Source organism: Dendrobates tinctorius, unplaced genomic scaffold (assembly GCF_039654945.1).
Source record: "Dendrobates tinctorius isolate UK_male_01 unplaced genomic scaffold, ASM3965494v1 ptg000121l, whole genome shotgun sequence".
Classification (NCBI taxonomy): Eukaryota; Metazoa; Chordata; class Amphibia; order Anura; family Dendrobatidae; genus Dendrobates; species Dendrobates tinctorius.
In genome coordinates this window covers 1,107,809-1,134,334 of record NW_027361789.1, presented here as the reverse complement: position 1 = coordinate 1,134,334, position 26,526 = coordinate 1,107,809, and the positions used below count along the sequence as shown (strand labels likewise).

At 40.9% G+C, this 26,526-nt stretch overlaps 1 protein-coding gene across 2 annotated transcripts in view; it reads right to left on the bottom strand.

The window, feature by feature from the left end:
* Positions 1-511: 511 nt before the first annotated feature.
* SLC9A7 (solute carrier family 9 member A7) overlaps positions 512-26,526 on the bottom strand; it is a 180,957-nt gene continuing 154,942 nt past the window's right edge. The window contains exons 13-17 of one of the 2 annotated variants that reach the window (XM_073541453.1): positions 17,739-17,798; positions 14,295-14,358; positions 10,959-11,041; positions 7,606-7,711; positions 512-1,749 (exon numbers count right to left, since the gene is read on the bottom strand). In XM_073541453.1, coding sequence (XP_073397554.1) covers positions 1,504-1,749; positions 7,606-7,711; positions 10,959-11,041; positions 14,295-14,358; positions 17,739-17,798 — 559 coding nt within the window. In that variant the 3' untranslated portion in view covers positions 512-1,503. The remainder of the gene's footprint in view (positions 1,750-7,605; positions 7,712-10,958; positions 11,042-14,294; positions 14,359-17,738; positions 17,799-26,526) is intronic. The other variant, XM_073541454.1, reaches the window with a different exon arrangement.

The following is a 26,526-nucleotide window of genomic DNA, read 5'->3' as shown; positions in this document are numbered from 1 at the left end:
TAAAAAAAGACATTAAACATTGGAGAGAGTACAGAGAAGAACTACCAAGATGGCGAGCTTACGGCAAAGTATGTCCTACGAGGAATGGTTAAAGGATCTGGGAATGTTTAGCTTGCAAAAAAGAAGGCTAAGAGAAGACTTAATAGCGGTCTACAATATATGTGAAGGGATGTCACAGTGTAGAGGGGTTATCATTCTCAATTGCACATGGAAACACGAGAAGCAATGGAATGAAAGTGAAAGAGAGAAAATTTAGATAACCGTAGTTATTAGAAAAAACTTTTTGACAATGAGGGTGATTAATGAGTGGAACAGGCTGCCAAAAGGGGTAGAGTTCATCTTCAATGGAAGTCTTCGAACCAAGGCTGGACAGACATCTGAGATGGTTTAGGGAATCCTACATTGAGCAGGGGGTTGGATACGATGACCCTTGCGGTCCTCCACAACTCTAACATTCTATGAGTGGATTTGGACATTCATCAGACAGCTTTATTACTTATCACAGAAATACTTACAGCGTGAAATTTGTGTTTATTTTGCATAAAAAAAGATTCAATTAATTACTAAGCATTTAAAGCGTCAGTTTTAATAACTGTAATACACAGCTTCATGTCAGTTTATGAGTCTTAAAATATTGCACTTTGATATGAAATCAGACCTACATGAAACACACAACATGGAGTAAATGTTACATTTCAAGCATCTTCTGCATGGCAGTATTCACAGGTATACAATCTGTTCTGCTCTTTTATGCTATGACGAAATTGCTTGTTTTCAAGCAATTGTGCTTGTGCTCAGATTTTGGAACACATGTATAAATATATTAGAAGGGCAGCACTTCAATGAAGAAACGGAGAACATGGAATTGTGCACTGCATTGGTTCACTAGCCTAGGTCATATTTTGCGACTATGTGAGATCGTTTCACTACATACAATATTACAGTAATTAGACATGCTCAGACATTCAACTAAATATACAAAACCATAAAAAAAAATAATCTTATTCTTTATGTAAACTGTCCATGTCATCATGCAGTTCAGATGCTATATACTATATAATACAAGAACTGTAAAAATCTATTTAACGCTTCCAGTCACCATAACATTGCCACTTGCTCTTTAAATGACAGGCACTTCTCCTCGCTTATACTGAAAGCTGCTAGTTTAACAGGATGGGCTAAAGCAGTCACATTTACTTTACAATTATATAGTTGGGATTAAGCAATTGATATATTTCTACTGGAAAGGAGGGGAACAGGCAAGGATAGATCCACAGCCAAATTATATTGCAGATTTGTGTGCCATATCTAAAGTATCGCAGTTTCCATACTGGATGAGGAATTTAAATAGTCTTGTAGGTTCTCCAACAGTAGCACAGGAATGGCCATATTTCTAGTGTGTGAACTGCACCCAACTCTTCACCATCACACTGGGCCTGAGATGCTTCTGGTACCACATACGGTCGTACATCTTTCCTTCCATTGGGTTATCTGCTCTTGATGTCATGCGTTCTCTTCTAGAGGGAACACTAGTCGGGTTCCCCTGTTTGTAATTTCATAGTCTCCTCCAAGTTCACGTTCCAATGCCTCCTCTGAACTACTTTTTGTTCTTCTGCCATCAAGGCTTGTGGTGGCTGTGTGGGAGCCAGACGAACCATTGGCTGTTATGTTGGTGTCCCCATACGTTAATGTTAAGTCACCATCATTAAGTATGAAGTCTGCATCATCTTCCCTCAGCTGTTCTGGGTTCTGTAAAGAAAAAACGATGATTGGTCTTAATACAGACTTGCTCAAGGCCCAACTAGTAAAGTCAAATCAGTGATCATTTACTGGCTTGCTAAGACTGGCCAACCAGAATTCTATGTGCACAGAACAATTGTTAACATGATCGTTCTGTGCACACAGAGTATCAGCCTTATTGGCAGCACAGTTCTTGTTTGTACAAGATGATGTGCTGCCAAGAACGATCATTTTAATGCCTTCATGAACAATTTAACCACATGAACAAGCATTTTACTCATTTGTCCAGAGATTGCTGGCATTTGCTGGAATTTCCCATTTTAATATATCTTTTAAAAGCTATACCATATTTTTTTTTTCAACTATACAAAGTTTAATCAAAATTTACACAGAAAACAAAAAATGGAAAATACACAAAAATGACAAGGCAGAATAGTAGATTAAACATGTACCATAAGAATTAAAAAAAAAATGAAACCTCACTTCTGAACCCAGAGTGTCCTGGTACTGTCAGAAAATTTACAGCTTGACACAAATAAAAGTTAAGTTAAATGTATAGAAAATCATGAAGGAATTTTTTTAATATTTCATAGTACTATCTATATCTTTTCTGTAGAAATCACTTTTCAGCAGTCATTTAATTACCAACACATAAATCTGGAAGTAGATAATATAGGGTCCATCACCAACAAGAGAAATGGTTATATTCATGTTCCATCCCCGCACAGTGACCTCAGAAGTAGAAACAGATTCATAACATCCTCTCTTAGAAATCAATACATTTTGTGGCCATGTCGCTGCTGGAAACCTCATCTTTGAACTGCTGTTTGCAAGGCAAAGCAGCTTAACCAAGATGGTTGTCCCATAATAATGTATGGAATTCAGAACGAAACAAATAAATCTCAAATCACAAAATAAAAACAGATGAAAAAAATCTGTTGGTACCCAATACCGAATAGTAAGCCACCGATCAGAGTTGCATTTGGTTTTTCTGGTTTCTTAATTGAAATATGAACCTCCTGCAAAAAAAACAGATCCATGCTATGATGGATACAAATGGCATCAGGCAGATTCATGCTTTGTCCTAGGCTAATTCGTGCCCTTTATAAGAAGTGGCATAATTAGGTTTGAGCTACTGGAAGGGAAGGCGCTTTTTTGCAGGTCGCTGCACTGCAAGCTGTGCTGCTGTCGTGGCAGATGACCGAGAAGAGCCGATGACTCAAGAAGTGAAGCCAGCGCCTGCGCTCTACCGGACTTTTCTCTGCCCTCAATGGCAGAAGCACCTGCATAGCTCATTGATTCAACAATGCAGGCGCAAGACTTAAGAGAGCTGTGAGGATGACTTTGGAGACGTCATCCACATTCATTAAGAAAGAGGCAGTGGTTGTGGGAACACAGGAAACAAAAGGCACAACCCGGAGACACCCATCAGTCCAGGTGGTGCAATTTACATACAGCTTGGGATGTTAATAAAAGATTAGGACCTAGAGTGTGAGCTAAAGAGATTGTAGGAACACAAGTTATACGCTTTCAAAAGTGTGGGGTTGGGTCTATGTAAAAAAAAAAGTGACCGGATCCCTTTAGCAGTGTTTGGTATACATTTTACCTATAGAAGTAGTAACCAAGGCTGTGGAGTCGTTAAGCCAAACCTCCGACTCCTCAATTTCCATGACACCGACTCAGACTCCCTCATACATGGCTCATGTTTAAGTGATAAATTTACAGTAGTAAAATGGTAACATCAGGCTTTTAAAAAATCATTATAATGATACAATAATCAAGCCATTTCGATTGAAAATAAAATATATTTATTGGAATACAACTTTAGAACAAAAACATTTGCATATTTACAATTTATTATACACTATGCAGTAAGTGGAAAACACCGTATTCAACAAAAACGTACTGAACAACATTTGTGCAGTCTATGAATTTGTTCTGAGAAATAGTATCGCCTCCATCAGATCCTCCTTCATGGATGACCTCAAATCTGACCTAGTTATTTTAAGGCTAGAGAACAATCTCTCTACACTAACTTGGGTTGGTGGCAAAGCAGCAACCACATGGGCAACATCTCTAACAATTTCCGGGTATAAAGGAATTGCCTCATGCACAGTCAGTTTTGATGAACGATTGAACTCTTCTACTTCTTTGAGAGCAAGTGAAAAATGTTGCTGAAATATGGTCACTCTGTTTTCTATGGGAGTGGAACCTCTTTCCCTGCGGCAACGTTCTGCCTGCTCCATGTCGTCCAAATACTTTTCAAAATCAAACTCCTCATCTGATGAGGATGAAGAAACGGCAGCAGCACTGGCAGGACCCGAGTCCTCTTGCTCTTGGCCATCCTGTATCACACTCATCCTAACTGCTACCTCAATCAGAGCTTCTTTTCCCTTAGTAAGCTGTTCATTATCCAGCAATATACGATGACTCGGGTTCACATAAATAGCTGCCAGAAGAATTAAATTTTCTAATAGCTGTGTCTCTCTCCGTTTCATGAAAACAGCAATGCCATCTGTGAATAAACCTCCTCTTTGGGACAGGCAAAACAAGAAGTTCTTCCACTCCTTTATAAAAATGCCAGGAGTTAAATCCTCAGCTTGTAAATTTTTCGTCGCTGCTAATGAGTGATGAAGCAATTCCTTCAATTCAGCCACCTGTGTCCACTGACCATCATGTAGTGTTACCTGAGGGTTGGCCATATCTACACTGTGTGCAGAATTATTAGGCAAGTTGTATTTGAGAGGATTCTTTTTATTATTGCACAATAACTATGTTCTCAATCAACCCAAAAATACTCAAATATCAAAGCTTAATATTTTTGGAAGTTGGAGTGGGTTTTTTTTTTTAGATTTGGCTATCTTAGGAGGATATCTGTTTGTGCAGGTAACTATTAATGTGCAGATTTATTAGGCAACTTAATAAAAACCAAATATATACCCATCTCACTTGTTTATTGTCACCAGGTAAACAAATATAACACAAAATTTAGAAATTTAGACATTCAAAAAAAAAAAAATCAGTGACCAATATAGCCACCTTTCTTTACGATGACACTCAAAAGCCTTCCATCCATACAGTACAAGGGTTTCAGCTTAAGCAATCGCTCAATCATTAAATAGGTACTGCCCCATCGAGTGGCTTGATCCACAATTGCTCCTTTTCAGCGCGTCTCTTCAAGATGGAAGCAATTTTAGGGGTTCTAGCAGCAATAGCCAATTTCCTCACTTTGCTAATCAGAGTTCCAGCATGTCCCTCTTGCAGGCTCTTATTGCCAGCTGCAGCGTGTGCACAACACAGCACATGTGATGAATAGGAAAGAGGCGTGAAGCAGCTTCAACAAGATCATCTAATTGTAAAGAATCATTTTGCTGTACTTCTGTAGTAATCTGTTTGTTCCTCCATTATGGGAACAGGACTGTGGCCTTCCTTCTCCAAAATACTGAATGTGAAATGTTCTTCTAGCTGCTATTCACCTTCATTACTCTCATTCATCAGTTTAATTGTACTTATCATGTTTGAAGCATTATCAGTTACAATAGCAAGAACCTGTTCTTTTTTGAGTTCATAATCTTGCAGAACTTTTTCCACTAAGGCATGGAGAAACTGGCTGCTGTGATGAGCTTTAGTATCTTTTACTGCCAGCGTCTTAGTAGCAATTTTGTTGTCACAAACTTATCGAACGTTTTTAGCAAAATACTGCACTCTGTGATGTGTGCAGGCATTCATTTTAATAAACGCAAAGCATCTCTTGAGAGTCTTTTTAAGATCTTCCTTTTGGTTAAGGGCATCTTCAATCACTAATTTTCTAATACTTTCTCTTTCTAGAGAAACACCAAGTTTGGGGGCCATTTCTCCATTAAGAGTTGTAAAAGCTGGTCATGCAAATAATAATGGTACACCGTCCTTCACAACAAGCTCAATGAGCTGTCTTTTAAACACATCTGCTGTCATTGTTACAGTAACTTTGTCACTTACAAAATATCTTTTAATTGATGTTTGAGATGCTCTTTCCTCCTTTGCCTGACGGGAAGTGCTGGTTTCTTGGTGCTGATGTGATCTTTTTCAATCACAGCTTTGTAAACTTCTGGGTGGCAGCGTTGTAAATACGTATCTTTTTAGATTGGAAGCTCTTGAAGGTGCATTTTTATCACTGCCCGAGTATGCACTGAATTTGGCATCACAGCATTTGTTTTCAACTGGGTCACTTATACACTGACACACAAAATGTATTTTTATCTTGAGTCACTGTGAAATGCTCGAATACAGCTGATTTCATAAAATGCTTCTTAGACATTTTGTAGTTATGTAAAATCGCTCTCAAAATAATTTTTCCCCTGTAAAAAATAAGGTATACTGTAATTGTTGCAATAGGGAATCATGCACTGTATAATTTAGGATAGAAATAAAACAATCTTTGCATAAATCAATAGGACAGATAAGTATAAAGTTTGTACAACATGTTGTTAGATTACCCTGAACTTTCAATTTTTCTATAGTGCTCTGAAATTCATGTTTAACCCTTTTTTTTTTTTTTTTTTACCAAGGACACACCATCCTCCATCACTGTAGTTTCTCCCAGCAGCTGGCACAAAGACACCACAGTGATCCTGAGGACAGAAGACCCCTGATCCACATAGCACAGAATGGACCAGAACTGACAAGCTCATGTGATCCCACAGCCCAAGCCTCCCATAGTAGCTAGGATTACAGGTGTGCGCCACAGCTGGGTGCTGTGGCGCACACCTGTAATCCTAGCTACTATGGGAGGCTTGGGCTGTGGGATCACTTGAGCCTGTCTGAACTTTCAATGTCAAGCTTGTCTCAGGGTACAGCTCACTAAATGCTTCACATCATATTTCCTCACAGTCTATGAAGAGGGGAGGAGGGAGGAAGCATGTTTGTGCTAAATCATATTCCAGAACACACACAAAATATTTAGGTCTTCAGCGATCCTGTTACTGTATTTCCAAATTTGAGATGGTAGAAAACAGTTTTTCCCCTTATATTCTATGCATAGTGTATATCAGTCATCAGAGCAGCTAATTTCCCAAAAAAAGAGCCAAGAGGAAAAACATACTAAAACATCAAGCATACAGAGACATCTACTGGACTATTGATTTATGCACAGTTTATAGAAAGTTTAACTATGCTCTAAGAAGTACTTACCTTCCTTAATCCCGCTTTCCTGTTCACTCCAGAAGTTCTGAGATGAATGCAGGCATTCCTTCCCTGTGTGTTTGTTATTTTTTCCCCTTATTTGTAGAGGAGGAGCTTCACTACTTATGAACATAAACTGCAGCATAGATTCATCTCAGCTAAAAGTCTAGACCTTAGATCAGGAATAGGACAGACATTTATAGGACATTTCATAACTTTCCCAATATCTTATGAAAAAAATATTGACCACAAACTGCATTGAACTACTGTACCCAATTTAACATATATTTTAGGAGTCGGACCATTTTATACTGAATCAACCAAAATGAGCTCCGACTCCACAGCCCTGGTAGTTACAATAGCCGACATCACTCATTTCAACATTTTCATTACACACATGGAAAGGTTATACATACACACTCAGGAAAGTTGTCCCACCCACACACACACACATCTTCCACCAAGATTCTGATGATTTTTAGCCAGTGTTTGGATGATAAATATGGCATTCAATTCCATAAATTAATTCAATACAGTGGAACATAACTAAAAATATTAAAAATATTCTGAAACATATATTAGCTAATAAGTGGTGAGAATTAAGAAGCACAAAGGCAAGTTCACAAATCACTTAGCATAAAATCATGGCAATAATACACAAGTTGGAGGCAACGTGTTTACTCGCCCCACCAGCGGAGTACTTACATTGTAGACCTGTGGACTTGTAAAGCATTTTGCCACAAAGCCGCACCAGCTGGGCAATGTTGAAGTTAATGGAGGACCACTGTGAGTCAGCATTGGCTTGAGATAGCTGATTTTTCTGAATTAAGGATTTTATCCTTACAGAGGATTGCAGACAATCAAAAACAAACACCAGCGGAAACTCAACACTCCGAGTAACCTACTTCGATTAGTGATTTTAAGAAAACTAATTTATAGAGGAAATTCAGTATTCTATCTAGAAATTAAAGAAAAACCCCAAAAATTAAAACCCCCAAAAATCTAGCCAATCAAATCAATTGCCACAATAATAGAAAAAAGTAGATCGCGTCCATCAGAATGACCTTTGCTAGGGTGAAACATAGCAGTGATGTATTAGGGGAAAAACAAAACAAAACACAGTTTTGTTATTTTCACAACCAGGATGGAAGGGGTCTGCTTTTTTATTCTTTAAAATTAAAAACCCTATCTTAACAGATAATGATGGCACAATCAAACTGATTAGAACAAATAATTAGTAATGAGCGAAGTGTTTGGTCGGATAACCTGTTATCTGAGCATGCACGGGTCTTATCCAAGTATCTTGAACACATTATTCGAGCACGCGCAAGATACTCTGATAACACCTGAGCATGCTCAGATAACAGGTTATCCGACCAAACACGTTCGCTCATTACTAATAATAATGCTTGCATAGGTGTAAAGTCAACAAAACTTGTAGTGCTCCTCAAGTAACAAATCAATTAATTCCCTGCACACTCTTGTCCGTTGCAAAGATGAAAATGGGGAGATTCATTATTCGGACCTAGCGCACACTAGTCTTAATGAAGCACTCGCTGGAGTAATAATAATAATAATAATTATTTATATAGTGCCAACATATTCCGCAGGGTTTTACAGTTTAACAGTACACTGACCTGGTTCATTAACCGGCATGCAAGTTGTGCAAAAATACTGCAACTTAATAAGGCGTTTATGCCAGATTCCCTGCATAAGTGTCTTAATGAATCGCCTCCCAATGTCTTTTATTGTGAAGCACACAAGTTACAGAAATGCCAGTCTTTGGTAGTTAATCCAGCAATTATTCACTTTAGCAGGAGTGATTTGTGACCATCCTGGATCTTCTATTGGTGTTAGATTGCAGCAGACATGAAGGTTTGCTGGAAGGTTAGAGTAGCACAGCGGAAGGCGAGAAGAGGATCTTACGGCTTCTACGATCTAGCGCATCTGTAGGTCTGCTCTAATAGCAAACGCAGCGACATCTAAGACTATGTTCACGCAACCTTTTTTTTCCAGGAGAGTTTGAGCGAGTTTGCTCAGAAACTCGACTGTAAAAATTGCTAACAAAACTTTCAAAGGTATTACCATTCATTGATATGCAAAACCAACTTGCTTTTCGTATCTTCAGGCCTTTAAAGAGTCTTTTTAACCACCTCAGGTTACAAAAGAGGCCAAATAATTAAAAAGTGACCTGACCATTCTTCAGGTGCCATCCACTATATACAAGCTCAAAAAACGCCCAGTCATCTTTCGATGTGTTTTTTCAATGGTTTTGCTTCAAAAACAGTTTTTTCATTTGTGAATGTTTTTTTTTTTTCAATTTCCTTTTAAAAGCTCAATATAACCAAACACTTCTAGTTTACAAAACTCCATAGAAAAGGAGAGATTCCCAAAGTGGCCACACGGAAAAAGACTATACATACCCAATGAGAAAGACGTAGGGTGGTCAAAACGTCACAAATCAGTGTCTCTGAGGGGATTAACTGCTTAATTAACATCTTAATAACTGTTTACAATAAGTTATGAGCTTCACAAACTTTTGCAATGAACCAGAGAGTTTGCAGTGAATTCTTCGATTTGTTACATAGGTGTAAAAACAGAAGCGATGATGCTACATTCAACACAGGAAAAATTACTGTGAAAGTACTGTAGGAAGAGTTTCTCCTTATTTCTTAAAGGTGTTTATACACCTTCATTGTAGGCCAGGTTGCCAAAATCATCAGGTTCAACCAACTGTTCTAAATGTGCATGGAGACCTTCAGATTTCCCCAAACTGCTTCTTTTTTCCTTACAAGCTGCATTAATGATTACAGTAGCAGATACGGCCTTTTTTCAGGTAACTTCCTAAATCCACTAGTACAGGAACACTACCTATCTTTGTACAGTGTTAGCCAGTAAATAGAAAAATATTACAATTTGAGAGTGCTCATTGGTTGATTCCTTTTTATGGCTAACTGAAAAGATGGTAACAAATTGCAAGCTTTCGAGACTTCTCAGGTCTCTTCATCAGGCAGAGAATAACAACAAAATCAGAATTGAAAGTAGAGACAATTGGGAAAAAAAAAAAGTACAATAAGGTCTTAACTGATAAAAAATGAGGTGTGAAGGAAAGGAATCCACTCACCTAGTATGGTTGCTACAAAGCAACGTGTATCTCGCCCCAGGAGCTGGCGGCGAAACGCGCGTCGGTGTGAGGGGATGCTTTGGAGCACACTTCACTTGGCTGATTACATTCCTACAGGAAATATACCATCCATGGCCATTTACATGTTACCTCACCGCAGGGCATTACATTCACTCCCTTAATATAGGGTGTTTAAAATCAGTTTTTCCTTACATGGTCAGCCCTCTATGTATTGCATTTAGAGGATCTGTATATTTTGTCTATAAACCTGCTTCACTCTAAGTTTATTTCTAATATTGCCTGGTGACATCTCTAGTTATCCTGTAGGCCTGCCAGTGAGGGAACTATTTGTATGTAGTCTACTGCATATATTGAGGTTTGCTTTCATTGTGGTTGTTCATCTGCTATAGGGGGTCAATGTACCAATATTCCCCCCCTTGCAGCTACCCACTAATACTTTATGTGATATTCCTTTGTCCCCCTCTAGCTACTTGTGCTCCGCGTCCCCTAAACGGCATTTCTGCTTTTTCATATGAGGTTTTTTTCATTATTGTTCAATAAAATTTATGTTTTTATCTCTCAATATTATTTTGGGATCTCTTCTTATTCTTGTATTAACTCTATATGGGAATCTTGTGGTTTCATTGTATATGAAGTGCCAATTCTATGTCAGACATTTGTTGATCTAAGATCCAGGATGATGTTACAGTATGGGTTCGAATCCCACCAAGGACAACATCTGTAAAGAGTTTGTATGTTCTCCCCATGTTTGTGTGGGTTTCCGCCCACATTCCAAAGACATACTGATAGGGAATTTAGATTGTGAGCCCCATCGGGGACAGTGATGATAATGTGTGAAAACTGTAAAGCGCTGCGGAATATGTTAGCGCTGTATAAAAATAAAGATTATTTATATTTATTTATAAGAGGATACTTGTGATCAAAGCTGTACCAAAGCCTAAATATCCAGGCACTTTCCTGCTTTGTGCGACTTAAGCCATTTGATATTCCACTGTCCTACAATAATGGGAAAAAAACAATAATAATGATTTAAGATTTTCCAAGCATTGTTCCCGGCATAGTGTTCGCTTGTTAAGACTTGCACGGTAATAACGAGGCCACAAATACTAGCTAGAAGACAGAAACTAAAGTTTACATGTTATATAGCACAAACAATTTAAACATATGTCATAAATACCCTCAGGCTACAACTAAAAAACACGATAGAACACATTTGTGAAAAAAGACCATCTGAATAAGGCAACAAAACACACTACATGCTGTTTAAAATGTAGTGAGTATCCCATGTAAGAAATTTGACAGTAAAAAGTAACACTTTAAAGGGCCACCAGGTTTTTGTCACCTAATCTAAGAGCAGCATAATCTAAAGACAGAGATCCTAATTCCATCGTTGTCACTTACTGTGCTGCTTTCTGTAGTTTTGATAAAATTCCTGTTTTATCACCAGGAGATTATCACTAAAAGACATGTAAACCTGCTGCCATCTCCTTCCATATATAACTTTGCAATACAACACCGATTTGCAACTTTCTGCCTATGCAGAGTGTACACAGAAAGCTGCCAATCAGTGGTGTGGGTAGGGCTATTTCAGAGAACTGCTCTGCAGCAGATAAAACAGTGATTTTATCAAGACTTCAGCAAGCAGCCCAGTAAGTGACACATCACTGGACTCCGGGTTGCTGACAACTTTATCTTCCAAAAGGTAGGGGAGAAAACAAGGGGATCTGCTACCTTGGATCCAATCCTCATAAACAGGGAGGAAATGGTTAAGGCGGTAAGAGTGGCTGGGACCCTAGGAGGTAGCGACCATGCTATTTTAGAATTTTGGATAACTAGAGGAGGAAGACCTCAAATTTCAAGGTTAGATTTCAGAAAGGCAGATTTTAAGGGACTCAGAAAGAGATTCAGAGGGATCTAATGGCTGGATATCCTTAAGGACAAAAATGTCCAGGAAGGATGGGAAATTTTGAAAAATGAGATTCTCAAAGCACAGTTGTTAGCAATTCCAAAAAGACGGAAGAATAGGAAGAATTTAAGGAAACCAGGATGGATGAACACAGAACTTAAGCACATGCTAAAAAGGAAGAAAGAAATGTTTACCAAATGGAAAGAGGGAGGCATATCTAAAGTAGAATATAATGCTGTCTGTAGAAACTGCAGGGGACAAATCAGTTTAGCTAAAGCAGAGATGAACTAAGGCTTGCAAGAGATGTCAAAAGCAATAAAAAAGAATTTTGGGGATATGTCAAAAGTAAAAGAAAAGTCAAAGATGATACAGGATTTTTGCAAAATCAAAATGATGAAATGGTAAGAAAGGATGTTGAGAATGCTAAACTTTTAAATTCCTATTTTGCTTCTGTTTTCTCTCAGAAAGGAAATCAACTGATCTTCACTGTCCTATTAAAGGAATAGAAGAATCCAGGCTATCTATAAACAGAAAGAGAGAGAGGGAATACTTAGCTAACAAATGAATTCAAGTCTCCAGGTCCAGATGAATTACACCCCAGAGTACTGAAGGAGATAGCAGAAGAAATTTTTGAACCACTCTCCATAATCTTTGAAAATTCTAAGAGATCAGAAGTCCCAGAAAACTGGAGAAGACCAAATGTTGTTCCTATCTTCAAAAAGGGGAAGAAGGTCAACCCAGGGAACGATAGGCCAGTGAGTCTGACTTCTATAACCGGAACGATCTTTGAACAAATTTATTAAACAACATGTATGTATGTACCTGGATAAGAATGAAGTGATTAACCATAGTCAGCATGGGTTTGTAACTAATAAGTCATGTCAGACTAACTTAATTTCCTTCTATGACAGACTCCCTGAGTGAGTGGATCAGGGAAATGCTGTAGATATAGTATATCTTGACTTCAGCAAAGCATTTGACAAAGTTTCTCACACCATCCTTATTGAAAACATGACTATGTATGGAATGGACAAGGCAACTGTTAGGAGGATTCATAGCTGGCTTAGTTATCGGACCCAAAGAGTGGTCGTAAATGGCTGCACATCCTGTTGGAAGAATGTCTCAAGTGGGGTACTACAGGACTCTGTCCTGGGCCCTGTATTGTTAAACATCTTTATCAACGATTTAGATGAAGGAATTGAGGGTACACTGATTAAATTTGCTGAGAACACAAAGCTAGGAGGGATAGCTAATCCTAGAGAAGCGAGAGAGGATTCAAAAAGAAATAAATAAACTGGAGCAGTGGGCAGCAACTAACAGAATGGTTTTTAACAGGGAAAAAATGCAAAGTACTACTTCTGGGCAATAAAAATGAAAAAAGCATATACAGAAAGGGAATAGGCCTAAGCAACAGCACATGTGAAAAAGACTTGGGTATACTAATAGATCACAGACTGAATATGAGCCAACAGTGTGATGCAGCAGCAAAAAAAGGCAAATACAATTATGGGATGTATTAACAGAAGCATACAGTCTAGATCACGTGAAGTCATTATTGCCCTCTACTCCTCTTTGGTCAGACCTCATCTGGAATACTGTGTCCAGTTTTGGGCGCCACATTTTAAAAAAGACATCAACAAACTGGAGCAAGTTCAGAGAAGAGCAACCAGAATGGTGACCGGTCTGCAAACTCTGTCTTATGAGGAACGGTTACAGGATTTGGGAATGTTTGGCTTGCAAAAAAGAAGACGGAGAGGACACTTAATAGCTGTCTACAAATATCTCAACGGCTGTCACATTGTAGAAGGATCATCTTTATTTTCATTTTGCACAAGTAACGACTAAAAGCAATGGGATGAAACTGAATGGGAGAAGACACTGATTAGATATTAGAAAAAACTTTTTGACAATGAGGGTGATCAATGAGTGGAACAAGCTGCCACGAAAGGTGATGATTTCTCCTTCAATGGAAGTTTTCAAACAGAGGCTGGACAGCCATCTGTCTGGGATGAATCCTGATTTGAGCAGGGGGTTGGACCAGATGACCCAGGAGGTCCCTTCCAACTCTACCATTCTATGATTCTAGGGGCAGACATATCATTGGTGCCATCTGTGAAGCCACACAGGGGCCCAAGAGGTAAGGGGAGGTCACATCTACTTCCAAATCAGATGTCGTTGTGCATTATGAGGCGCTATTAGACTGCAAAAGGCCCATATACTGTTCTTGCACAGGAGACCTTCTTCTGTCCGTTTCCGCCACTATTCAGGGTGGCTGTGACTACATCATGCAGCTCTCAGATAGGATAGCAAAAACATGGCGAGAGATTCCCTTTAAGTACTTACTGCTTGTAATACTTGAAAACTGTCATTAGTTGGAGGAGGGTCTTGATCTGGATCCACGCCAACCCTAAAAGAACATGAAACAATGAATAATGTAACAAAAGTAAAGTACCATTATTGAATTTGTAAGAATTTGTGCAATTGCAATCTCTCCGATAAACACCACAGGAGGCCTTAAGCAAATGACTACAACACAGGGATCCGTAATACAGCACTGTCTCTAGTGTGCTGATTTTAGGAAGAAAAAAAAAAGAAAAGTGGCATGTTCCATGGCAAGCAATATTATAGCACTATCTGGCATATTAAAGGGAACCTATCAGGTCCCAAGTGCCCCCAGAACCACTAGGAGTTTTGTCTACATAGCTAAACACCCTGCCTAACAGTCCCTTTATTACATTATAGACATGCAAGTCTTTAGAAAAAGTATTTCTAAAGTCCATTTATGATATGTACATTAGGGCTTTGACTAGTCAATAGGGTGCTTGGTCTCCCCAGAGTAGTCGACCCACTTAGATGTTATCACGCCCCTGTGGGTGTGATGACACCGGTGCTTGTAAGCCATGTTATCACCAGTGCTGTACATATCTCGCGCATGCACTCGGCTTCTTTTCCTCACCTGCATTGATCCTCTGATGCCGGGTGCACATGTCCTGGCTTCCGAGAGGCGCACTGTGCATAGTTGGAAGTCTTCATCACTTCTAATCACACGCGCAGTGCGCCTCTCTGAAGCCCTCATTTACATATCATAAATGGACTTTAGAAATACTTTTTGTTAGGATCTGATTAGGTCTGTAACGTGATAAGGGAATTGTTAGGCAGGGTGTTTAGCTATAAATAAAAATACCTTTGACAAGTGTCTGCATTTTAAATATCAAGAAATCAGCATAATAATTCAATAGCAGACAGAAAATAAATGGACATTAAGGACAATCGCAAAACTACCTAGAGAGAAAACTGAGCAGAGCTCCAAAAAAGCGACTATAAGTCCAGAGTAAAGTCAAAAAGTTTTTATTTTAATTAAGACACATCAGATACAAATGGGGGGAGTGGGCGATAAAGTGCGAAACCGCACACCGCATGGATAAAAAAGGATTGCTGTACAACCAGAACCTATGCAGTAACAAGACATACATAAAGTTACTAAATTATCACAAAGTGCATATAGTGCATGGCAATGTATGGCAATTAAGAACAGACCGCCAAACAGTATATATGTATATATATATATCTCTTTATACCAGCTCCATCCATCAAGTAAACAGCTAGATACACAGATCATTATCAGGTAGCAGGTGACCATTCACCATGGTTAGACAGATATATGATGCCTAAGAAGCAGAGTACTAAGAGAGGAAGCATAAATTACCTAATGAAATGGCGGGCAGAGGCTCCAGCAGTCAGCAATCCACCCCTTTTTGACTTTACTCTGGACTTATAGTCGCTTTTTTGGAGCTCTGCTCAGTTTTCTCTCTAGGGTGTTTAGCTATGTAGATCCAACACATGGTGGTTCTGGGGGCACGGGGGACCTGACAGATTCCCATAAAACCGTCCCTTACAAACAGTGCTGCTGTGTATGAGCCATATAAAAGCGTCCATTTACTGGTGCAGAGGCGTCCATTAGTTCCTTCGTGCGTGCACATAGAGAAGGCATTAGTGAAACAGATTATGCAGTTTCTTCCTTTCACTTTGCATAAATGCACAGATAAGACAAGACAAAGAGAAGTGAACATCTTGAAACAGAAGTGCTGAAGCAGCAGAGTGGTTAGGCGGAGGGTTTCCTGCCTAAACCTGAAGCTTCCGATGCTAAAAGGTTATAAAAGAGCTGCACTTGGTTTGTCACTTATTTGCAGATTTTTTGCTATGTTTGTACATTTTCACCACTGCCATTATGTCGGGACAAGTAGACAAGGTGCAAATTGGGGAAATGAAAGGGTGCACTGCTGTAATTAACAGAAGCCACAACCTAACACCAGAAAGTCACTCATCAGAATTGTATTCATGAGTGAGAAGCACAAGATCGGAGCCATGGGCGCCCGCGGAAAGGGATTGTGTCGGGCGAAGTAAATATAGGTAGAGTTGTGTCAGTCAATAGGGTTTTTCTCTGGGATACAAATGTGATCTCAGGCATGGCAGCAGGTTGCGCCTGTAATTTCCAGATAGGATCTCACAAGACGAAGGTAATTTGTTGTCTGTTTTATCAGCCGATGAATGGAATTTGCCCATTCTTCTCCAATAGCAGCTGTGGAATGACACAGACCATTTGAAAGAGTTTTACATTCACTTGCAATCAATGGCTGAGACACCGGGAGAACAAGAGAGCCTTGATCTCACTACAGAGCCTCTATTGTAGGCCTATCGGAGAGAAGTTTATGTGATGTGAAGGGCATGTCACTGGAGCCCGGCCAGCGCTGAAATAGCCAAGCTTTCCGCGAAGTGAATTTATTCATAGCCTATAACCGCAGTCTGACATGTTGTATTTGTTTTATCAGAAGCGAACGCTGCGGGTGACCTGATTCTAAGTTTGATTTAGGTCACTTACGTTAGAGATACCATCAACAAGCAGAAAACATGGAGCTGAAGTACATGAACTAAGCAGATCTGCTAACAAGCAAACAAGTGGTCTTGAAAAATCATTAATTGGTGAGACTATGTCAGGACAATGACTTGGTTTGGCCAAACCAAATGAAAAGTGACAAGCACAAGTTAAAAAAAAAAAAAAAAAAGAGTCTAGTAACACATTGCTCTCATATCGCCATGTTACGTGCTGTATATTAATACCCTGCAGCATGATTATACATGGAGTAGAAGAATGTCAAGTGAAGACTATGGCTAAAATTGCTTTTTATTCCATGGTGTTGGAAGGACTTTTTCTACATGTAAAAGTGAGTTTTTAGGATCTTTTTGCTTCTCATATGAATGTACTGCATTCGTTTCTTATTAAATATCGAAAAAAAGTCCAGAACAATTGTATATATGGAGGGATAACTCCCAGCTAGCCAATAAGTCCAATTAGAATGGAAGCAATAGAACCCAAGCTAATAAGAACATAGGCAAACAATTAAAATAATATATATTAAAAAAGGAGTGTGGCTGTCTTAAATATATCTATTTTTCGCAGTAAACGGCGCATACCTATGACCATCACGTGTCCTCAATCAGAAGAATGCAGACATATATAAAAATTATAATGTTACAGAACATTTTATGTTCTGACAACAAATCTGTCAAAGATATAAAAACTTATGGTACGAACAGCAGAGACATGAAACACAAATACAACACAGTATATTATAAAGTGCCATATGACAAGGACGGTGACAAACGCACAGGAGTGCTAAAGCAAATTGTGTGATCAACATGACTACACATACAAGGAAAAGGTGAAAACTTCTCAAGCACAGTACCCAAGAAGCCGAGTGTGAATTACACACGGCAGAAACCAATCACCTGAAATACTGCCAACGACTAACGCTCGCGTCGTCCAACGATGGGGGATGATCACCAACTCTGGCACAGCACAAGAATGAAATGATAATGAGCTGATGGAATGGGCAACCTGGAATATTGAGCTACTTCACTACATGAGCTGACGGGTTACAAGAGAAAAGCCAACAAATCTGGTGAAATGGTAGACACAATATGTCAGCACAAAACTTACCTTTGCTACGTGAAACGGGTCGTACACACGGTCAGTAAACTGTACAACTAGTGTTATAGCCCCAATATGAACAAGATCCCTTAGGTCCAGGATTACCAAATATTCAGGAGAGGAATGACGAATTAGAGCCACAATTCAATGGGAATTTGTGGTTTTCTAAACTTGTATATCCATTAACCCCTTCGCTGCCAAGGGCTTCTAAACATTGTGCGCCTGTTAGAACAATTTTTGCATTTTTGAAATGTACATGTAAAGGCTATATTACTAATAAATTTATATTAACTTCCAGCATTTACATATCTTCTGTAATACACCTGACACACAGTCAAAATACCAATTAGCACTTTATACATGCAGGCACCTTTGTGAAACTTGAGTTAACGTAAATTTTTTTTTGCACACGGCGAGGCTCAGAAAGGAAGTAGTGACATTTGCAGCACAAAATTTTGCTAAAATCTTTTTCTGTCGCCATACTGCATTTGCGCAGATTCCCGAGGTAGGAGTAGTCAGGAAACGCATAATGTGACCCCATTTTGGAAACTATCCACGTTAAAAGGCATTTATCAAGGGGTGTAGTAACCATTTTAAACTAAAAAAAAAAGACCTAAATAAAAATACAAACTTTCGCAATATTTATTTTTTCCCATCTGCGCAGATGTATTAATACATTCCTGTTTTCACAATAAAAGTACTTAAAAAAATGATAATTTGTGTCACCATATTCTGGGAGACCAAACCTTTTCATTTTTCTGTTGACAGAGCTGTTTGAGGGCCTACTTTCAGAAGGATGGGTTGAAAATTTTATTGGTACCTTTTGGGGGATATATGACTTTTTGATCTCCTTTTATTCCATTTCTTGTGATACGTGACATAAAAACAGTGATTCTGATTTTATTGTTGTGGTGTTCACCGGGATGGATAAGCTGCGTTCATTATATACGCATGGACATGATGATATAATGTATCATTTACTTTATCACTTTTACAATAAAATTTATTTTTATAAATGTATCACTGTATATAAATCTGAATGTGTGTGTGTGTGTGTGTGTGTGTGTGTGTGTGTGTGTGTGTGTGTGTGTGTGTGTGTGTATCACCAACCAATCACGAAGCAGCAAAGTGGGACACCAACAAATCACGAAGCAGCAGAGAGGGACACGGTTGGAGAGCAGGGCTGAGGACGGATACAGCAGGACAGTGCATGGAGAGAGGGGCTGTGAGGAAGACAGTCTTCAGGACAGGGGCCGAATAGTGCCCCTCCCAGCCCTGTCCCGGCTCAGTCGGCGCTCTCCGTCGCCAACTGCAGCTTCCTGGCCTAAATTTAGTCCCTGGCTTCTACTGCAGCCTACTAATAGCGCTAGGCCACTCCCCCGCAGGCCACCTAATCACACGTGCTGCAGCTCCACTCTAGCTCCGTCCACTCTGGCCGCCCTACACTAGGCCACACTCCCCACAGGCCACCCAATCACATGGGCTGCAGCTCCGCTTTAGCTCCGCCCACTCCGGTCGAACGAACAATCTGTGCATCTCAATCTCATGGTCCCAGCGTCACTGCGTGTGGTGCATGGAGAGTGGGGCTGTGGAGGAAGGAAGACAGCGAGGCTGTTGAGCAGGGGTCTCAAACCCAGCCCGCAGGCCACATGCGGCCCCCGAGGCAGGCATCTGCAGCCCGCGGTGCACCACATGTCTCACTCCCTGAGGCAGGGGGAAGGCACGTATTCAGGAGAGGCAATGGTATTGGCTGTTCTGTGTTCACACACACTGCACAGGACCTGTGATGAGGTCACAGCCGGGGGAGGAGTCAGGGGTCACATGATCAGGGGCCTCAGTGTGTGTAGGACGGACGCTGCTGTCTGTGTGCTGGTTGTCATGGTACTGGATGAAGGTAAATTTTTGCGTGGGGTCAGGAGGGGTTTACAGGGTGGATGGCGCGTGTGTACGAGGTGTGCGGAGCCGCGCGTGTACGGGGTGTATTAACTCTGCCGAGTTTGAGACCCCTGCTGTAGAGGGAGAGAGTGGGGGAGAGCAGGGCTGTGAAGGAAGAGAACGGGGCTGTGGACAGAGAGAGCGGGAGAGCAGGGCTGTGAAGGAAGAGAACGGGGCTGTGGACGGGGAGAGCAGGGCTGTGAAGCAAGAGAACGGGGCTGTGGACGGGGAGAGCAGGGCTGTGAAGGAAGAGAACGGGGCTGTGGACGAGAGAGCAGGGCTGTGAAGGAAGAGAACGGGGCTCTGAAGGAAGAGAACGGGGCTGTGGACGGAGAGAGCGGGAGAACGGGGCTGTGGACGGAGAGAGTGGGAGAGCAGGGCTGTGAAGGAAGAGAACGGGGCTCTGAAGGAAGAGAACGGGGCTGTGGACGGAGAGAGCGGGAGAACGGGGCTGTGGACGGAGAGAGTGGGAGAGCAGGGCTGTGAAGGAAGAGAACGGGGCTGTGGACGGAGAGAGCGGGAGAACGGGGCTGTGGACGGAGAGAGTGGGAGAGCAGGGCTGTGAAGGAAGAGAACGGGGCTGTGGAGGGAGAGAGCGTGAGAGCAGGGCTGTGGATGAAGAGACCAGGGCTGTGGAAGAAGAGAGCGGGGCTGTGAAGGTACATGCATGTAGAGCGCGGCTGCGGAGGGATAGAACGGGACGGCGGGTGGAGAGCGGGAATGTTAAGGAAGACAGCGGTACCCACAGTTAGGTACTATGCCCGGGCAACGCCGGGCTCTTCAGCTAGTATAAATATATTTATATATTATATTTGAAAGGATTGGTATGTACCTGGGTGGCTTTGCACTCTTACTGGTGCTGCCTCTAATTTTAAGATATACAGTATATATATATAGCGAAGGTGGTGTATGAAATCTTGTTTTTTACAGGCCGAACTGTAATTTTGATGGCATAATTTTTGGGCTTGTGACTTTATGCATTTTTTTTTTTTTTTTTTAGGTGAAGTGACCAAAAAGTAGGAATAGGTTTTTTTTTTTTTGTTCTTGTTTCTAAACTGTTGTAGACTCAAGAGCCAAATGACAAGTTAGTTGTATAGTTCGGGTCATTACACATGAAGCAATATCAAATGTGTATTTTTTCCAATAATAAAGAACAAAAAAATAAAGAAAGGAAATAGCCTTAATTTTAGTTTGCTGATATGATACACATCTAGTGTTACGCATGGGCAGAAGGAGATCACCCAGCATCTTTATCCTGTCCTTACTGCAGCCTGTCAGTCCAACCGCGGTCCCCATCTCAATGGAGTGAAGGGGGTATTTTACACAATCATATGTCAGCCTGGATCGTGCTGACATATTAGACCTTGGACTCATTTCACATGAAGATTCTCAACTCCAGATTGAGATGGGAATCGCCACTGTAGTCACGATGCAGACCAAGATCTCAGATTAATTTGAGAGTTGGGAGTGGAAACCACAGCGCTCATTTTAATATCAGTTACATATATTATATGGTGATAATATAAATACACTTCATTATCAGAAAGAATAACCGACATAACCCATATAACCCATATAGCAACTGTTTATTGCCTGATATCAGCCCGAGAGCTGTGTCTCTGGCATACACAGAAAACAAGGTTTTCTTGCTTTCAGGTCTCATGTTTTCAGACCAGTGAGCAGTAAAGATACAATGATATCTACTTTTTAGTTATGAGAACTTTTATGTATGTAAGGTATTTCAGGTGCAGGAGGTCTCTAGCAAACGGGACTGATCTGCATGAGGCACGGCGGAATATGTTGGCGCTCTAGAAATAAAAGAATCATTATTCAAGTCCTGGGAAAGCCCTTTAAACTTTAATAACATGAACGCAGACAAGTATTTCACTTCATCAGATACTTCCGTAATTGGCCATGGTTATTTAAAACTTCCCTTTCCCACGCACTATAGTGGGATACAGACTTACTTCTTTTTGTTTTAGCATCAACTATCGTAGTCCTTAAACTATTAATTATCTAAAAATCGGGCAAAGTCTCGCTAAACATTAGATCAGCTCTAAAGTTCTTCATGTGTATTGTCTGCAAACATCCCAGTTACTAGAAAATGAAATGCAAATCTACCAGTGGCAAATGCTGCTTAAGAGAACAGGTTGTGACATTGCTCTGTAAAAAATGTAACAATTTCAGTAGTTACAAAAAGTACAGCAAAACCACATCAAAAATGCAGAAAAAAAAACTACAAAACTTCTAGACTTTTAGACTTTTCATTCTCTACTCAATCCAAGAGTACAGGCCCCAACCACGGAGCTCCGAGCTGACGATCTGGCCAACTACTTCAAAGAAAAAATTGACCAGATCCGACAGGAAATTATCTCCAAATCCCCTCATACCATGCACTGTCCTCCCTCCCCCACTGCATCTAACTCACTCTCTGATTTTGAACCAGTCACAGAAGAAGAAGTAAGCAGGCTCCTTGCATCTTCTCGCCCAACTACTTGCACCAGTGACCCATTTCCGTCACATCTCCTCCAGTCCCTTTCCCCTGCTGTCACCCCTCACCTAACTAAAATATTTAACCTCTCTCTCTCTTCTGGTATTTTTCCCTCCTCATTTAAGCATGCCATCATACATCCACTACTTAAAAAACCATCCCTCGACCAAAACTGTGCCGCTAACTATAGACCTGTCTCTAATCTTCCCTTCATCTCTAAACTCCTGGAACGCCTGGTCTACTCCCGTCTTATCCGCTATCTCTCAGAAAACTCTCTTCTCGACCCTCTCCAATCCGGTTTCCGCTCTTTACACTCCACTGAAACTGCCCTCACTAAAGTCTCTAATGATCTGCTAACAGCTAAATCAAATGGTCATTACTCCATGCGAATTCTCTTGGATCTCTCTGCAGCATTCGACACTGTGGATCATCAGCTCCTCCTCACTATGCTCCATTCCATTGGCCTCAAGGACACCGTTCTCTCCTGGTTCTCCTCCTATCTCTCCGACCGCTCCTTTACTGTTTCTTTTGCTGGTTCCTCCTCCTCTCACCTTCCCCTTACTGTTGGGGTTCCTCAAGGATCGGTTCTAGGCCCCCTCCTCTTCTCCTTGTACGCCCCTATTGGTCAAACAATCAGTAGATTTGGTTTCCAGTACCATCTCTATGCTGATGACACCCAATTATACGCTTCTTCTCCTGACATCACGCCAGCCTTTCTAGAAAACACTGGCGATTGTCTAAACACTGTGTCTAATATCATGTCCTCACTATATCTGAAACTGAACCTGTCAAAGACTGAACTCCTTGTGTCTCCTCCCGCTACTAATGTACCTACACCCGACATTGCCATTTCCCTCTGTGGTTCCACTATTACTCCCCAGCAACATGCCCGCTGTCTTGGGGTCATACTTGATTCCGAGCTTTCCTTTGCCCCCCACATTCGATCACTGGCTCGCTCTTGTCATCTGCACCTCAAAAACATTTCTAGAATTCGACCTTTTCTTACTTTTGACTCTGCAAAAACTCTTACTGTTTCTCTTATTCATTCTCGTCTCGACTATTGTAACTCTCTTCTAATCGGTCTCCCTCTTACCAAACTCTCCCCTCTCCAATCTGTCTTGAATGCTGCAGCCAGGATCATATTCCTCACCAATCGTTACACCGATGCCTCTACCTTGTGCCTTGTGCTACCCATCCACTCCAGAATTCAGTATAAACTTATTACCCTCACCCACAAAGCCCTCCATGGCTCAGCACCACCCTACATCTCCTCCCTTGTTTCAGTATACCACCCTACCCGCGCCCTCCGTTCTGCTGATGACCTGAGGTTAGTATCCTCAATAGTCAGAACCTCCCACTCCCGTCTCCAAGACTTTACACGTGCCGCGCCAATTCTTTGGAATGCACTTCCCAGGTCAATACGATTAGTCCCCAATCCCCACAATTTTAAGCGTGTCCTGAAAACGCATTTATTCAGACTGGCCTATCGCCTCAACACATTAACCTAACCTATCCCTGTGTGGCAGAGCCAAAAGTTTTACCATAACCAGGTTCCCAGCATCATGTTCCCACATGCTTTATGCATCCATTAGCCCTCTGTGTCTGTACTGTTACACACTTAACATTATGGCTGGTCCATACAATCAGGGCAACTGTTACCACCCACCTTTCGTGTCTACCTCTTTCCTCATAGACTGTAAGCTTGCGAGCAGGGCCCTCACTCCTCTTGGTATTTGTTATAATCTACTGTATGTGATTATTGTTATGCTGTAATGTCTATTGTCTGTACAAATCCCCTCTGAAATGTAAAGTGCTGCGGAATATGTCGGCGCTATAAAAATAAAATTTATTATTATATTATTATTATAGACACATGTTGAAACACGGAAGTATGAACTTAACCAAACAAAAGTCAGCCTCAATACATTTCCTTTATTCTTGGACCTCATGAAAACTACAGTATTGAGCGTTCCTGACACTTCGATACTTGATGGGTGCCGACCGGTCACTGTACCCTACTCTCCCCATTTCAGGCCAGCTGGGGAGACACATGACCCATTTCGACCATATATGTTTATTAGCCCACTTAATAGTGCTTCTGGAGGTTGCACAGTGAGAACACTGACATTTGTTCGTTCAGCTTCATTAAGGCGTCTTGCAGATGTAACAAGTGTACCGTGAAGAGTGACCATCAATAAAAGTTAAAAACAAAATCAGTGTACAGAAAAATGCACAGGATGACATCACCACCTGGTGAGCCTCCCAGCAAACAAATACACCAACTCCAATAAATTATGCCATAACAAGAGAAACTGGAGTACACGGTGACAGCAAGAAAAATACTTTTTGTATAAAAATATAAATGTTTATTTATGTATACAAAATATATAAATGATTGTACATAGTAAAACAGTGCACCAAGGAGCATACAAGCAAAACACAAGGGCCACCCCTCTGGCAAAAACAATCCCGTTGCAAGCAAATCCACAGGTCAAGTGACCAAAAGAAAAAGTGTATAAGGGGCAGGTCAGGAAGTTCCCATCATAGACCGCAACATGACCGCGATATATCCTGAATAGCCAAGTTAAATAACTAAATAGTACCGCTTACCGGGATCTGAGAAGTCAGAGAGGGAGCCCCAGGTGCCCAATGTCCACCCCCGACGCGCGTTTCGCGGGCTCTGAAGCCTGCTTCCTCAAGGGGATAGTGAATAGTGCAGAATAGGACCTTAAAATAGCTCATGTGATGGGTCACGTGATGCAGAGGAGCCAATAGCGGTGGTTTGTGACGGCGCATGCGCGGTGTGCGCGCCAGGTCCTCCACACAGCCCGGGCGTCATGCCATCCTATGCACAAACAGGACAACGATTGTCCCGCTGTGCATGGAGGCATAGAGACGCCCTGCAGCCAAAGGACACAAGCGCCCACTACCACGAACGCGCACAACCACCTTGGCTCCGCAAAATCTGCCACCATTAATATAATAATACATATGGGTGAACCCAAAAGTACATAATACACAGAAAGGCAGGTAGTCCGCCCCAATAATGATGTAACAAAATAAACACCCAAAAATAAGAAAGGGGTACAGAAAAAACGAAGCAGAAAAAACAATAAGAAACAAATAAATGCACCAACAACAATACAGAATAAACAAAAAATAAATAATACAGAATGATATAAGGCTCAACAGATATATATATATATAGGTAAAAAACAAGCAGCAGAGAAGATGAGGAAGGAATCATCACAATATATCCATCTGTTTGGGTTTTTCTTCCCCTCTTTTCAAAAATTCTGCAGCCATTTCAAATTTTGGGAGCTCTAAATGTATCACAAATTGAGAGAAAAGGAATCCTATAATACACACAAAAAATTCAAAAAATTAATTAATTAATTAAAAGCAGTGAAATAAAAACAATATTGAAACAAAGGACATAAGGCAGTGATAGAACCAGCAGATGACAAACATAAGCCATTTATACAGGAACTAGAACTCATAGGAAAGGTGCAAAACTGAGATGTTCATTTAGGCCCTTAGGGGCCATAGTGTCCAACAAAACAATCCAATGAGTCTCCATCTGGGCCAAGATCTTTTTATAGTTACCCCCTCTAATCCCCAGATGGAGAATATCAATGCCACGTATTTTAAGGGACCCCGCATCACAATTGTGGTGGGTTTTAAAGTGGCGCGGGATTGTTTTTAGTTCCGAGGGGTCCATAACTGCTTTTGCAGCGCCAATATCACGGACATGTGATTCCGCACTATTCACTATCCCCTTGAGGAAGCAGGCTTCAGAGCCCGCGAAACGCGCGTCGGGGGTGGACATTGGGCACCTGGGGCTCCCTCTCTGACTTCTCAGATCCCGGTAAGCGGTACTATTTAGTTATTTAACTTGGCTATTCAGGATATATCGCGGTCATGTTGCGGTCTATGATGGGAACTTCCTGACCTGCCCCTTATACACTTTTTCTTTTGGTCACTTGACCTGTGGATTTGCTTGCAACGGGATTGTTTTTGCCAGAGGGGTGGCCCTTGTGTTTTGCTTGTATGCTCCTTGGTGCACTGTTTTACTATGTACAATCATTTATATATTTTGTATACATAAATAAACATTTATATTTTTATACAAAAAGTATTTTTCTTGCTGTCACCGTGTA